The sequence below is a fragment of the Phyllobates terribilis genome, unplaced genomic scaffold, assembly GCF_046119375.1.
Source record: "Phyllobates terribilis strain yellow unplaced genomic scaffold, ASM4611937v1 Scaffold_1__5_contigs__length_1240528914, whole genome shotgun sequence".
Taxonomy (NCBI): Eukaryota; Metazoa; Chordata; class Amphibia; order Anura; family Dendrobatidae; genus Phyllobates; species Phyllobates terribilis.
The window spans coordinates 294,953,473-294,968,186 of record NW_027362761.1 but is presented as its reverse complement, the minus strand read 5'-3'; the positions used below and the strand labels follow the sequence as shown (position 1 = coordinate 294,968,186).

General features: G+C 44.6%; 1 protein-coding gene across 3 annotated transcripts in view; it reads left to right on the top strand.

Annotated features, from left to right (window-relative positions):
- Positions 1-14,714, top strand: part of TTC28 (tetratricopeptide repeat domain 28) — an 824,287-nt gene that overhangs the window by 188,133 nt on the left and 621,440 nt on the right. The window contains exon 1 of one of the 3 annotated variants that reach the window (XM_073673189.1): positions 7,641-8,501. The exons of the other annotated variants lie outside the window; for them this stretch is intronic. Within the exon in view, the coding sequence (XP_073529290.1) occupies positions 8,475-8,501 (27 nt within the window). The 5' untranslated portion in view covers positions 7,641-8,474. Of the gene's footprint in view, positions 1-7,640; positions 8,502-14,714 lie in introns of those variants that run through there. 3 annotated transcript variants of the gene reach the window in all.

The window sequence follows — 14,714 nt, the reverse complement described above, 5'->3', positions numbered from 1 at the left end:
TCAGCGAGGTTGCATTGCCACCACACTACACAAGTTGCATATGACTTACTGCATGCGACTTGCTTGTTACCTGTCTGCTATTTGTTATTTTACAGCAAACTTACAGCTGTAAAAAATTATTTGCATAATAGAAAGTTCCAGACAATTTGCAGTAATATTTTTGGTCTTGCAACATGTAAGACTTCCTGTAGCATGACACCAAATAGCATTTGCTATAGGAGGGAGGCTCTGCCTGGAACGTTTATGCCTTAAATGTCCGACAGATACGAGTCTCACCAACGAGACCTGCAACAATCCTGAGAACAGGACCCCATGGAGCACCCTCAGGAATGAAGAAGTGGCTTTACATGCTCAACATTCTCCATTCATTTCTATGGGAGTACTGTATATTGTAACTGAGATGTGGCCACTACAGTCTCTTCTGGCAAAAATCAGCCATTCACTAAAGGTTTATAATAGCAGATCTCCTGCAATCAGTTGATCAACTGGGGATACCTTAGATAACTGTTGGGTGAGCAGCCATCTCTTCTGACCCCCCATACACATAAATTCTCTGCTAAGGCGGAGGCATATCTGCTTGTAGGGCAAAAAAGATTGAGTGAATAACATCAAACTTCCCAATTCTTATCTCGTACAACATAATTTTTTTGGGGGGTACAGTTGGGAAGGCCCCATACACATTAGACAGGCGATCGCCGCTAATTTTTATCTAATGTATATGGGGGACTAAAACACCAAGCACTTTAAAGCACTGCTCCAGTGTTTTTTTTTTGTTTTTTATTGCACTGCCGGAGTGGTGCTTTAAATGTAAGTCGCCTGCCCCCTGTCTCATATTCATCTTACTGCGTTTTCATCTGTTTTCGCCTCCGCTCCCGTCAGTCGAAAAGTGACTTGTCAGCTGCTCCAGTGTTTCATGGAGCTGGGCGGAGGTCATTTTTCAATGCAAGTATGTGAGAGCCTCATTCTGGCCTTGTTCTGGCTCTCATAGACTTGCATTGAGAGCTTGTGACGTAGCTTCTGACTTACAGTATGGCCAGTCAGAAGCTACTGTCACAAGATGGCGCCGTGGGACTGGAGCGGTGCCGAAAAACGGTGAAGATGCTGGAGGGTGAGTATATGACCGGAAGCAGGGGGCTTACATTTAAAGCACCCCTCCAGCACTGAAATAAAGAACAAACCGCTGAAGTGGTGCTTTAATATATTAAATATCTATTAAAGTCTATTCCCAGTAAGTGAAGTAGAGGCATATCAGAAAATTCCTTGTTGCAGATCCTGAGTGTGAGATCTTTGCATGGACCTTGAATGAAGATGCATTGGATGTGTACTCCTTCAGCTCTCACTATGGGCATTCTAAAGTCTGGGCTGCAACAGGATTGAATTGCTTAGGCCATGGATGTTAAGGGATTACGCCTCAATTTTAGCAGATGTGTTGTGATGCTCCATTTATGTTGGAGATGCAACTCAATGCTTTCGCTGCTCATCATGTAGAGATGGCAGTGCTTTATTTCAGTGACATAGTAACTCAGTAGATATATATAAAGATTGTGTGAGTGTGTTTTTTTGTGTATTCTTTATGACCTGCGCTCATGGCTCCTGTGTCACATTAGGATCCCTGTTCCCTCAGTGCGGTGCTGTGTCACCCAGGTATCCCCCAACATTAGCTCCTGTTTGTGAATGTGAATCCGATGTCACTATATAGAACATGCCTTAGGCTATATTCACACATCATGTTTTTTTTTGTGTCAATTTTCTGCAGCAAAACCTAATCTTCAATGGTATTTTGTTTAGGATTTTTCTTGCAGTTTTGGTGCTTTTTGATGCGTTTTTGGTGCGTTTTTTCACTTTCCTTCTGTCTCTTTTTGTGCATGTACATAAAGTTCTGTGAAAAAAAAGAACCCCATTCTATTTTGGCATGAAAAATGCTGAAAAAACACTGATACAAATTTTGATGTGTTTTTGATGCGTTTTTTCAGTGTTTTTTTCACCACCCATTACTTCCTATGGGTGAAAAAACGCTGAAAGAAATTACATGCTATATTTTCCTAAAAAATATGCAAGGCACAAAATCCTGAACAAAAAAAAAAGCATGTGTGAACAGAGAATTCTGGTTTCTCATAGACTTTGCTGGTACTGCAAAAGGCAGCTGAAAATTTGCATAAAAACTGCATCAAAAAACGCTGAAAAAAAACATGATGTGTGAACATAGCCTTATACCAGGGGGTCCCCAACCTGTAGATAGAGAGGCACGTGTGGGTCGCGGGCCTGTGATGTGTGGCTGCAGCTGTCTGCCAGCTTGGTGCATTAGCACCAGGAATAGCAAACATCTATCTAAGGCCACGTTCCTACCTTCAGCATTTGGTCAGTATTTTACATCAGTATTTGTAAGCCAAAACCAGGAGTGGGTGAAAAATACAGAAGTGGTGACGTGTTTCTATTATACTTTTCCTCTGATTGTTCCTCTCCTGGGTTTTGGCATACAAATACTGATGTAAAGTACTGACCAAATACTGAACGTGTGAACGTGGCCTTAGAGTAGATCTCTAGATATCGACTTTTGTGTTTAGTCCTGCACAGAAGAGCAGATCTGAATGGGAGTAAGGGGTCTTTCAGACGTCCGTGTTTCGAGTACGTTTGGTGTCCTTTTCCACACGTACTGGAGACATTGACACACATAGACCCATTCAAATGAATGGGTCTGTGCACATGTCAGTGTGTTTCCACGGACCGTGTGTTCGTGGGCAAAACACGCTGACATGTCCGTTTTTTACCCACAGTACAGGCCGCAAAACGTCCCGCACACGTGTACACTGATGACACATGGATGACATCTGTGTGTCATCTGTGTGACACGTACCGGCGCCTGGGAATCAGTGTACAGTTAGCGCTGTTCCCAATTGCCGAGTGCTGCAGGCATCTGTCATCATTGTCCCCTGCCGGCGCTGCGATCAGCACCAGCAAGGGACAATGTTGAGAGTGCTGTGTCCAAAACCTGTAAAAATAAGAATAAAATAAAAAAATCCTTATACACTTACAGTGGTGGCCAAAAGTATTGGCACCCCTGCAATTCTGTCAGATAATACTCAGTTTCTTCCTGAAAATGATTGCAATCACAAATTCTTTGGTATTATTATCTTCATTTAATTTGTCTTCAATGAAAAAGCACAAAAAGAATTGTCCTAAAGCCAAATTGGATTTAATTCCACATCAAACCTAAAAAAGGGGGTGGACAAAAGTATTGGCACTGTTTGAAAAATCATGTGATGCTTCTCTAATTCATGTAATTAACAGCACCTGTAACTTACCTGTGGCACCTAACAGGTGTTGGCAATAACTAAATCACACTTGCAGCCAGTTAACATGGATTAAAGTTGACTCAACCTCTGTCCTGTGTCCTTGTGTGTACCACATTGAGCATGGAGAAAAGAAAGAAGACCAAAGAACTGTCTGAGGACTTGAGAAACCAAATTGTGAGGAAGCATGAGCAATCTCAAGGCTACAAGTCCATCTCCGAAGACCTGAATGTTCCTGTGTCTTCCGTGCGCAGTGTCATCAAGAAGTTTAAAGCCCATGGCACTGTGGCTAACCTCCATAGATGTGGACGGAAAAGTAAAATTGACGAGAGATTTCAACGCAAGATTGTGCGGATAGTGGATAAAGAACTTCGACTAACATCCAGACTAGTTTAAGCTGCCCTGCAGTCCGAGGGTACAACATTGTCAGCCCGTACTATCCATCGGCGTCTGAATGAAAAGGGACTGTATGGTAGGAAGCCCAGGAAGACCCCACTTCTTACCCCGAGACATAAAAAAGCCAGGCTGGAGTTTGCCAAAACTTACCTGAGAAAGCCTAAAACGTTTTGGAAGAATGTTCTCTGGTCAGATGAGACAAAAGTAGAGCTTTTTGGGAAAAAGCATCAACATAGAGTGTACAGGAGAAAAAAAGAGGCATTCAAAGAAAAGAACATGGTCCCTACAGTCAAACATGGCGGAGGTTCCCTGATGTTTTGGGGTTGCTTTGCTGCCTCTGGCACTGGACTGCTTGACCGTGTGCATGGCATTATGAAGTCTGAGGACTACCAACAAATTTTGCAGCATAATGTAGGGCCCAGTGTGAGAAAGCTGGGTCTCCCTCAGTGGTCATGGGTCTTCCAGCAGGACAATGACCCAAAACACACTTCCAAAAGCACTATAAAATGGTTTGAGAGAAAGCACTGGAGACTTCTAAGGTGGCCAGCAATGAGTCCAGACCTGAATCCCATAGAACACCTGTGGAGAGATCTCAAAATGGCAGTTTGGAGAAGGCACCCTTCAAATATCAGGGACCTGGAGCAGTTTGCCAAGAAGAATGGTCTACAATTCCAGCAGAGCATTGTAAGAAACTCATTGATGGTTACCGGAAGCAGTTGTTCGCAGTTATTTTGGCTAAAGGTTGTGCAACCAAGTATTAGGCTGAGGGTGCCAATACTTTTGTCTGGCCCATTTTTGGAGTTTTGTGTGAAATGATCAATGATTTGATTTTTGCTTCATTCTCTTTTGTGTTTTTTCCTTGCAAGAAAATTAAATGAAGATAATAATACCAAAGAATTTGTGATTGCAATCATTTTCAGGAAGAAACTGAGTATTATCTGACAGAATTGCTGGGGTGCCAATACTTTTGGCCACCACTGTAAGTGTCCCCCGATGTAAACCATCTGACCTCTCACGCCGAGGATCCGGGGAGAATGACTTGCTCCAGTGAGCTGGCCCCTGCTCTGTGCTGAGTTCACCGAGCGGTGTCCTGTCACTCAGTGAGCTCAGCACAGAACAGGGACCCGCTTGCTGCCGTGAGTCATTCTCCCCAACTCCTCGGCGTGTGCGGTCAGATGGATTACAGCGGGGAACACTTAGGACATGTGAGTATAAGGAGTTTTTTATTTTATTCTTATTTTTACAGGTTTTGGACACAGCGGGAGCGGAATACTATCAACATTGTCCCTTGCTAGTGCTGATCGCAGCGCTGGCAGGGGACAATGATGAGGGCAGCGTTCAGCACCCGACATTTGGTAACAGCGCTAACTGTACCGCTGATTCCCAGGCGCCGGCACGTGTGATGCTGATGCGGCACACGGGCGGCACACGGTTGCCACACGTATCATAGACACATACACATGGACATGGATATCTCCAGTACTGTTTTTTTCTAGTACCGAAAATATCCAAACATGTGAAAAAGGCCTAAGATAGGAAAACCTGGAGCTTTGCATACTGCCTTGTTGTGATTTCAGTGGAAAAGCTTTGGCTGTCATTATACCGGTAATAGGGGGCTCTAGGTGTCACTACTGTGTGGGGCAGGAGCTGGATGTGGCTCGCGCCCCTCTGCCAGAGCTGAATGTGGCTCGAGCCCCTTTCTCAACTGGATGTGGCTCACGCCCCTCTCTCAGAGCTGAATGTGGCTCTAGCCCCTCTCTCAGAGATGGATGTGGTTTGCGCCCCTCTCTCTGAGATGGATGTGGCTCGCGGCCCTCTCTCTGAGATGGATGTGGCTCGCGGCCCTCTCTCTGAGATGGATGTGGCTCGCGGCCCTCTCTCAGAGCTGGATGTGGCTCGCGCCCCTCTCTCAGAGCTGGATGTGGCTCGCACCCCTCTCTCAGAGCTGGATGTGGCTCGCGCCCCTCTCTCAGAGCTGAATGTGGCTCTAGCCCCTCTCTCAGAGCTGGATGTGGCTCGCGCCCCTCTCTCAGAGCTGAATGTGGCTCTAGCCCCTCTCTCAGAGATGGGTGTGGCTCGCGCCCCTCTCTCAGAGCTGGATGTGGCTCTAGCCCCTCTCTCAGAGATGGGTGTGGCTCGCGCCGATCTCTCAGAGCTGGATGTGGCTCGCGCCCCTCTCTCAGAGCTGAATGTGGCTCTAGCCCCTTTCTCAGAGATGGGTGTGGCTCGCGCCCCTCTCTCAGAGCTGGATGTGGCTCTAGCCCCTCTCTCAGAGATGGGTGTGGCTCGCGCCGATCTCTCAGAGCTGGATGTGGCTCGCGCCCCTCTCTCAGAGCTGGATGTAGCTCTAGCCCCTCTCTCAGAGCTGGATGTGGCTCTAGCCCCTCTCTCAGAGCTGGATGTGGCTCTAGCCCCTCTCTCAGAGATTGGTGTGGCTCGTGCCGATCTCTCAGAGCTGGATGTGGCTCGCGCCGATCTCTCACAGCTGGATGTGGCTCTAGCCCCTCTCTCAGAGCTGGATGTGGCTCTAGCCCCTCTCTCAGAGATGGGTGTGGCTCACGCCGATCTCTCAGAGCTGGATGTGGCTCGCGCCCCTCTCTCAGAGCTGGATGTGGCTCGCGCCCCTCTCTCAGAGCTGGATGTGGCTCTAGCCCCTCTCTCAGAGATGGGTGTGGCTCGCGCAGATCTCTCAGAGCTGGATGTGGCTCGCGCCGATCTCTCAGAGCTGGATGTGGCTCTAGCCCCTCTCTCAGAGCTGGATGTGACTCTAGCTCCTCTCTCAGAGATGGGTGTGTCTCGCGCCGATCTCTCAGAGCTGGATGTGGCTCTAGCTCCTCGCTCAGAGATGGGTGTGGCTCGCGCCGATCTCTCAGAGCTGGATGTGGCTCTAGCCCCTCTCTCAGAGATGGGTGTGGCTCGCGCCGATCTCTCAGAGCTGGATGTGGCTCGCGCCCCTCTCTCAGAGCTGGATGTGGCTCTAGCCCCTCTCTCAGAGATGGATGTGGCTCGCGCCGATCTCTCAGAGCTAGATGTGGCTCGCGCCCCTCTCTCAGAGCTGGATGTGGCTCTAACTCCTCTCTCAGAGCTGGATGTGGCTCGCGCCCCTCTCTCAGAGCTGGATGTGGCTCTAACTCCTCTCTCAGAGCTGGATGTGGCTCGCGCCCCTCTCTCAGAGCTGGATGTGGCTCTAGCTCCTCTCTCAGAGATGGATGTGGCTAGCGCCCCTCTCTCAGGGCTGGATGTGGCTCGCACCCCTCTTTTTTCATAGCTGAATGTGTCTCTCAAGATCAGAAAGGTTGGGGACCACTGCCTTACATGATAAAACATTATTGATTTAAATCGCAATTAATAGTTGATTATTAACAAGCAAATGTGTATCTTTTTCAAATTTGGGTTTAAGGTATTTTTTGTAATATCTGCATAGTTAATTTCTGTAGTTCTTTTTAAAATGAGAGCAGTGCCAGATCTGTCACATGACGGACACCAAGAGGACCTGACGAACCTTACTGACTCTAATAGGGTGCATCTGGTTTTCATCACATCCAGCATTTAATTGCGCAGCACGCAACTCGAAAGAATCTGCAATGAAGTCTTCTAACGGAGATGTGAATATAGCCCTACACACCTAGCTAGAATTCAGGGGTAAAAGTGCCTTGTAGCACATATCTTTGTTCTATATGGTAATACCTCTCCCTGGATAAGATGATTAGTCAGCAGTAATAAGAATATTAGTGTGCTCACATGAATACTTGTTTGCGTTCAAACATCTTTATTTGTATCTCATTTTCGTGGATGAGAAGTGTTTATTTGCTTTGATAATGCAGACATTTCCTACTGCAGATCTGTATGCTTCTGCACAGTGGGATCACAGGGTAAATGAAAGCAGATCTTGTACATAGTAGTGGCTGATCTGACTAGCAGTAAGACCCTGTAGGCTGCAGCAATGTCTTGAACAGAACAGTGCGGGCTCTGCATATACTAGAAGGGAAGGAAGTCATTAGTGTAGAGGAGTACATTTTGTTGCTGTTGCAGGATTTCCTTCCAGCATTTCCCAAGTAAAATTCCCTATTTTTTTGTTGGATTTGTTTTTGTTTCTGTTTTCAGGGTCTTAAGCCGCGTGAATCGTTCACGCAGAACCTTTCCTGAAACATTCTACAAATTGAAGCCATCAGCGGAGCCAGATTTTCTTTTCCTCTTATGGAACTGTATCCTGGAATGTACTTTTTTTGGGGGAAAGATGCAAGGAGACGGCTGGCAACCTCCGCCTGTAACTGCAGAGGACTCAGAGGATAGTGAATGTTAAAGGCGAAAGGTATTCGCAACATGACAAAATCAGATCTCTGCTGTGCAGCGTGAGAGTACAGGACACTTCCAGATCTTGGATTGCAGATGTGAGCATTTATGACAAAAGAGAATTGAAAGAAAAACCTTTTCCGACACCTTTTTCTGCAATTTTTTTCATCACGCAATGATGCATTGGATTTTCTATCTCACTCCAAATTCTTTTACTCCAGATAACCGATTTTGCTGACATTTTATTTCCATTTCATTTTATTTATTATCTTTTTTTTAACATATTTTTTTTTTCTTGTTGGATTTGGTAACACGGAGCCGAAATCGAAATCTGTTTTCCGACACTTTGCATTTTCTCGGGATTACGTTCCAAAAAAAAAGTAAATATGCAACATATTTAAAGGGGCAGGAAGCATGACTATCAGCAGCTGTACAATTCCCACGTTTACAAGTATCTCTCACATCTCTTGATGCCCAACCTTTTTACGTCCAAATATGATGAAATGGCAGCCCAGGAAGAAGGTGAGTAGACGGAATGAAGGCTATTCATCTCTTTCCTGTGCTCGCAGCGTCACTTTACTTCTAGATACTTGTCACATATTTATTACCAATTCTTACATTGCAGCACTGAGCCCCGCAGTTAACTTTTCTGCATTTTTCATTTCGCCGCTGGTATTATGTGCGTTGGCAGGGCAATTGTAATCTGCGCTTGTGAAATTTTCAGCGTAATATCGGTGTAATCCATGTAATGCTCAGGGGTTGAGAAGGGGCGTCCAACTGCTGCTTCTACAAAAGGGATCTCGCAGTAAGAAGACCTAATCAGGGACGGATTACATGGAATTCTTGCTGGCATTGGATCCTTCTTTTTAACTGTAAATTACAGAAGAGAAAACTTTGAGAGAGACACAATCAGTATCATTGTACAGCAGGGGCAAAATCCCTTTTTCCCTCGGCCGGACGGGAAATGATACCTTAACCTGTTATTTGATTACGCATCTCAGCGCTGCCTTCTTGAGAACCTACTGTGTCTTATGTAATGTATAGCGACCCTTCCCATTGTGCAGTAATCCTGCCCAGACTTTTTGGGGACTTTTGTGAAACAATTGCTACTGATATATGTTTGGATTTCTCCAGCTCTATACATTAGGGCAAGACACAGTGACCCGGTGTTAAAGTGTTTATTAACTCTTTGAAAGGCGAGAGCTGAAGCGGTTAATGTGTCTCTTTCTTGGAGAGTTTCTCTCGGGGCCCACTGGGGGGCGAGCAGCAGATGTAACAATGGAACATATGTTTTCTTAATAGATCTAAAGCAAATAGTAGCATGACTAACACTTTTGGCTTACATACCAGGGCTGGAAAAAAGGTTAAATGTCTGCTTGAAAGATTCGTACTTTGTTAAGCGTATGCCGTGTTATGATAGTTTTAAACCCGCTATGTGAGTGATGCGAAACCAATCAGCGGCCCTGCGCTTTAGAAATGGTCTTTTGATTTGCGTCTGCAGTGGAAAGATATAGTATATCCAGGCTGACCACAAATACAGCTTGTAAATGATGAAATAGCCCTTGGCTCATATTGCTGACTCGAAGTGTACTGCAGAACAGCATTTTGCAATAAAGCCCCCTGACCTCAGGAGGCCCGTTCATTCTCCTCCGGAAAATCGGCTCGGAAAAAATAATATTAATTAGAGTCGTTTTCTGTTCAGGGGTTACGAAAAGTCTATCACGTATTGTCCGCTTCTCTGTTAATTAGGGATTCAAGGAAGAAAGAGATGGAGCTTTCACTGCAGCGGTGGTTTATTAAGAGATAGTCCACTCTGTAGCTTGTTGCTACTCTTCATTGCTACACAGTGGTGTCATTGTGGAAGGTGCCCTATGAGATGATTACAACAGTCATACACTATTACCTTTTGTGTCTGATGAATGGTATTTGAAATGAGATTTGCATATTTTTCAGTAATGCAATACAACCATTCTTAATTGCCTTATGAATTAGTAATTCCATATGTAACGAATGAATTAGGCACCATGTATACTATTATATTTCACGTGCTACATACTGGACTATACTACTATCTCCATCTAGTTAGTGGGTTTACTGGGGTTTCTAGTGATGAGATCTTTCAGGCAAAATAATAAAGTTTTCTTACTGTTACTTAATAAAGTTGCGATGTTTTGGCATTCTGCATTAGCTTTTCATATTTCATATATTTTCTATGACAATACCTTGGGTTTAATTTATAACATTTTGTAATAAGTGTTACAAAAACTAAAGCGGATTATTTAGTCCTATCTTGAGTGGTTTCTTGGATTGTTCCAGAACTTTGGAATATTTGCCACATTGTATGTAAGTAGCCAACTTGGATGGTTAATGAATGGTGAGCTGGATGGTTTAGTGAATCCTGCATTGAGCAGGTGGTTGGACTCGATGACCCTGGAGGTCCCTTCCAACTCTAAAGGCCCCGTCACACTTAGCGACGCTACAGCGATCCCGACAACGATACGACCTGTCAGGGATCGTTGCTGCGTCGCTATGTGATCACTGGTGAGCTGTCAAACAGGCAGGCTCACCAACGATCAGGGGAGCAGCGACATCGTGGAAAGAATCTTTCCACGATGTCCTACTCCTGGTTACCAGCTTGCTGAAGCAGGAGCAGGCTGGTAACCATGATAAACAGCGGGTTACTAAGTGCGCGTGCGCCCCTAGTAACCCGCTGTTTATCATGGTTACCAGCCTGATCGCTGGTCCCGCTGGTCACACACAGCGATGTGTGCTGACCATCGGGAGGGCAAAGACCAAAAAAAGGTCCAGGACATTCTGCAGCGATCAGCGACCTCACAGCAGAGGCCTGATCGCTGCAAAGTGTCACACATAGCGACATCGCTGGTGAGGTCGCTGTTGCGTCACCAAAACCGTGACACAGCAGCGATCTCGCTAGCAATCTCGCTATGTGAGACGGGGGCTTAACATTCTATGATTGTATGACTTCTTAAGAGCTTCTTTCCTTATCACATTTATCATCTATAGATAATAGTTGTCTCATAACTGTCAGATCAACTGGTAGGACCCTCACTAATCACAAGAATGAGGTTCCCAGTCGCCTTTCTGAATGGAGCAGTAATGTATATGCCTGACTACAGCTTCATTTACTTCTATGGACCTAACAGAAATTGCCCAGTACAGCGCTCTGCTATCTCCATTAGTCTCATATCCAGTGAATAGTGCATTCGTCCGGCATACACACTACTGCTACATTCAAACACGGGATTCAGGGACCCCAATCTTGTGATCAGTGGTAGTCCAAGTGGTCAGACCCACAGCAATCAACCCTGTGGATAGGTGTCACAAGCTGATTATAGGAAAATCATTAGGGTCCACTTACATGGACCGACTGGCAGCACTAAACCTTAACCGTTAAGCCGTCATTTAATAGCCTGTTTACACAGGCAGACCTCAGTAAATGATGAGCACTGAGCAATCAGTAATGGATCACTTAGTGCACACAGGATGCCATAGATCTCGGCAGTGAGAGTTCTGGTTACACAGGCAGACCTCAGTAAACGATGCACACTGAGCGATCTGTAATAGATCACTCATTGCACATAGCCTGCCATTGTTCTCTGCAGTGCGAGTCCTGGTTACACAGGCAGACCTCACTAATCGATGAGCACTGAGCGATCAGTAATAGATCACTCATTGCACACAGGCTGCTATAGATCGCGGCAGTCAGAGTTCTGGTTACACAGGCTGACCTCAGTAAATGATGCACACTGAGCGATCTGTAATAGATCACTCATTGCACATAGGCTGCCATTGTTCTCTGCAGTGTGAGTCCTGGTTATACTTGCAGACCTCAGTAATCAATGAGCACTGAGCGATCAGTAATAGATCATTCATTGCACACAGGCTGCCATAAATCTCGGCAGTGAGAGTTCTGGTTACACAGGCAGACCTCAGTAATCGATGAACATTGAGTGATCAGTAATGGATCACTCATTGCACATAGGCTGCCATTTTTTTTGGCAGTGAGAGTCCTGGTTACACAGGCAGACCTCAGTAATCGATGAGCACTGAGTGATCAGTAATAGATCACTCATTGCACACAGGCTGCGATAAATCTCGGCAGTGAGAGTTCTGGTTACACAGGCTGACCTCAGTAATCGATGAGCATTGAGTGATCAGTAATAGATCACTCATTGCACATAGGCTGCCATTTTTTTCGGCAGTGAGAGTCCTGGTTGCACAGGCAGACCTCAGTAATCGATGAGCACTGAGTGATCAGTAATAGATCGCTCATTGCCCACATGCTGCCAAAGATTTTGGCATTGAGAGTCCTGCTTACGCAGGCGGACCTCAGTAATCGATGAGCATAGAGTGATCAGTAATAGATGACTCACTGCACATAGGCTGCCATAGATCTCGGCAGTACGAGTCCAGGTTACACAGGCAGATCTCAGTAATCGATGAGCACTGAGCGATCAGTAATGGATCGCTCAGTGCTCACAGGCTGCTATAGATCTCGGCAGTGCGAGTCCTTGTTACACTGGATGATGCACCACAGAAAACAATGATCATTTGCTCCTCAAAAGATCATTTAACCCGATGCCTGAGTGTTTGGCTCGTTCATCAGGCGATCGTCAGCCTGTTTACTCTGAAACATTCTCATGTGAAGAGCATTCTTGAGAACTCTCGTTCACGATTATCTTTCTGTGTAAATGCATCTTTAGGTTGTGTGCACACACACACAGTATCCACACTGCGGCAGACACATGCATCAGCCCTATGTTGCTGTGGTCTTCTCACTACTTCTCTGTCTGCACAGTCACATAATTTTGCCGGGAAACCACTGTTTCACCTGTAAAAGTGATCGCAATGGCCTTAAGATTTTGCAGGTGAAATGGATGTTTCCTCGCACAATCTAGTTATTCTACAGGGGAGCTGTGGCAAGACTGCAATGATACAGGACTGTTTCAGTTTTCGTCTGCTGCACGCCTGCCATATGTGAACGCAGCCTTTAGGTCACACTTATGAGGTGTTGGCCTTTTTTCTGATGATATACATATGTCAATAGTAAGGTTGTCATGCTATAACTAAGGTAAATAAAAATGAACTAAAATACACAAAATTGAAATACACAAATGCCAATTTCATATCATCGGGCTAGTAAAACATCAGCATTGGCATAGATAGTAGCTTAGGTTTCTGCCTTGGACTAGCGTAGCTTTAGCACAATTGACAATAGTTACATTTGCTGTGTCCTCATACACATGGACTTATTTTTCATCCGTTTTTACAGGTGACTTGCGTGGCTTGGTAGTATCCTGTAGCTTATTGTCTGCAGAAACTTTAATGATTTCCAACTTTTTAGATTATTTTTGCATACATGGCAATTATCCTCAGTAGTAAAAGGTACAGTGCACCTGCATGTGCGCACCACACATTATCTGTCCGTCTGTCTGCTGTGGTGTGCCAGACACCAGACATAAATGCATACATATTCATCACACAGAGGCAAGGTATAATAATCTCAGTTTATGTATCCTCATGTTTCATCCAGTGAGATAGAATGAACACTTGTGCATTATTAAAGCTGAGGCTGTTCCTGTACAGAACTGTTTATAGAGATTCCTAACAATTGAGGCTTTGTGTCTGACTGCAGCCGGTAATGAAGATGAAGACGCGCTGAATGACAGCTAGTTAAATAACACATAACGGAAGAGAATAAAGTAGAAACTTCAGAACTTCTTATTGTCAGCACAAGAACTCCGTATTAGGGCTCGTTCACTGTATTTTCGGTCCGAGCATCAAATGTGAAAAAACGGACCGCACTCAGATCACTGTTATTCAATGGGGCAGTGCAGAATTTTTTTTCACTCCCTGAATCTGTATGTGAAAAAAAAATCGCAGCATACACTAGTTTCTTTCTTTAATTGGATGAGACTCACCCATGCAAATCTATGGGTGCGTGAAAAAAATTGGATGCCAAACAAACACAATATTGCATCCGATTTTTACAGTAACATTGCTATTCTGTAACATAGAAAACTGTAAAAGATTAAAGCTGCTGCTGTAAAAAAATGTATTACACACGGATGACAAGTGAGAAAAAAATCATCCCGCTTTTCTGGATGAAACGCTGAACAATTTTTTTAGACACTTGTGTGAACCTTCCCTTATAGCACAGAGCTGGAACTATGCTGTAGCCTCTGCTGTTACATAAGCTCGCTCTTCCTTTGTGCTTTGTAAAAGGCCTTATACGGGCTCCATATGTGTCTGTGGCGAGTAATCAATACATTTTAGATCTTATAGTGCACTCATTCCTATTCACATTAATATGCAAAAAGGAAGACAGTCAAAAAAATACCTTGCTTGTCGAGCAGTCTTATTTAGATAACCTGTAGGAGGTACAGATACTGAAACTCCAATTCGCTCTTCTCCATCCAACTCATATCATATACTCCATACTGTTCATTTGTAGAGCCATTACTTTTCTAATCATTGTAGGAAATTCAGAGGTGACTATCTTATGTACAGTGAAGGAAATAATTATTTGATCCCTTGCTGTTTTTGTAAGTTTGCCCAGTGGCAAAGACATGAACAGTCTATAATTTTAAGAGTAGGTTAATTTTAACATTGAGAGATAGAATATCCCAAAAAAAAAATCAAGAAAATCACATTGTATAAATTAGATAAATGTATTTGCATTTTGCAGTGAGAAATAAGTATTTGATCCCTCTG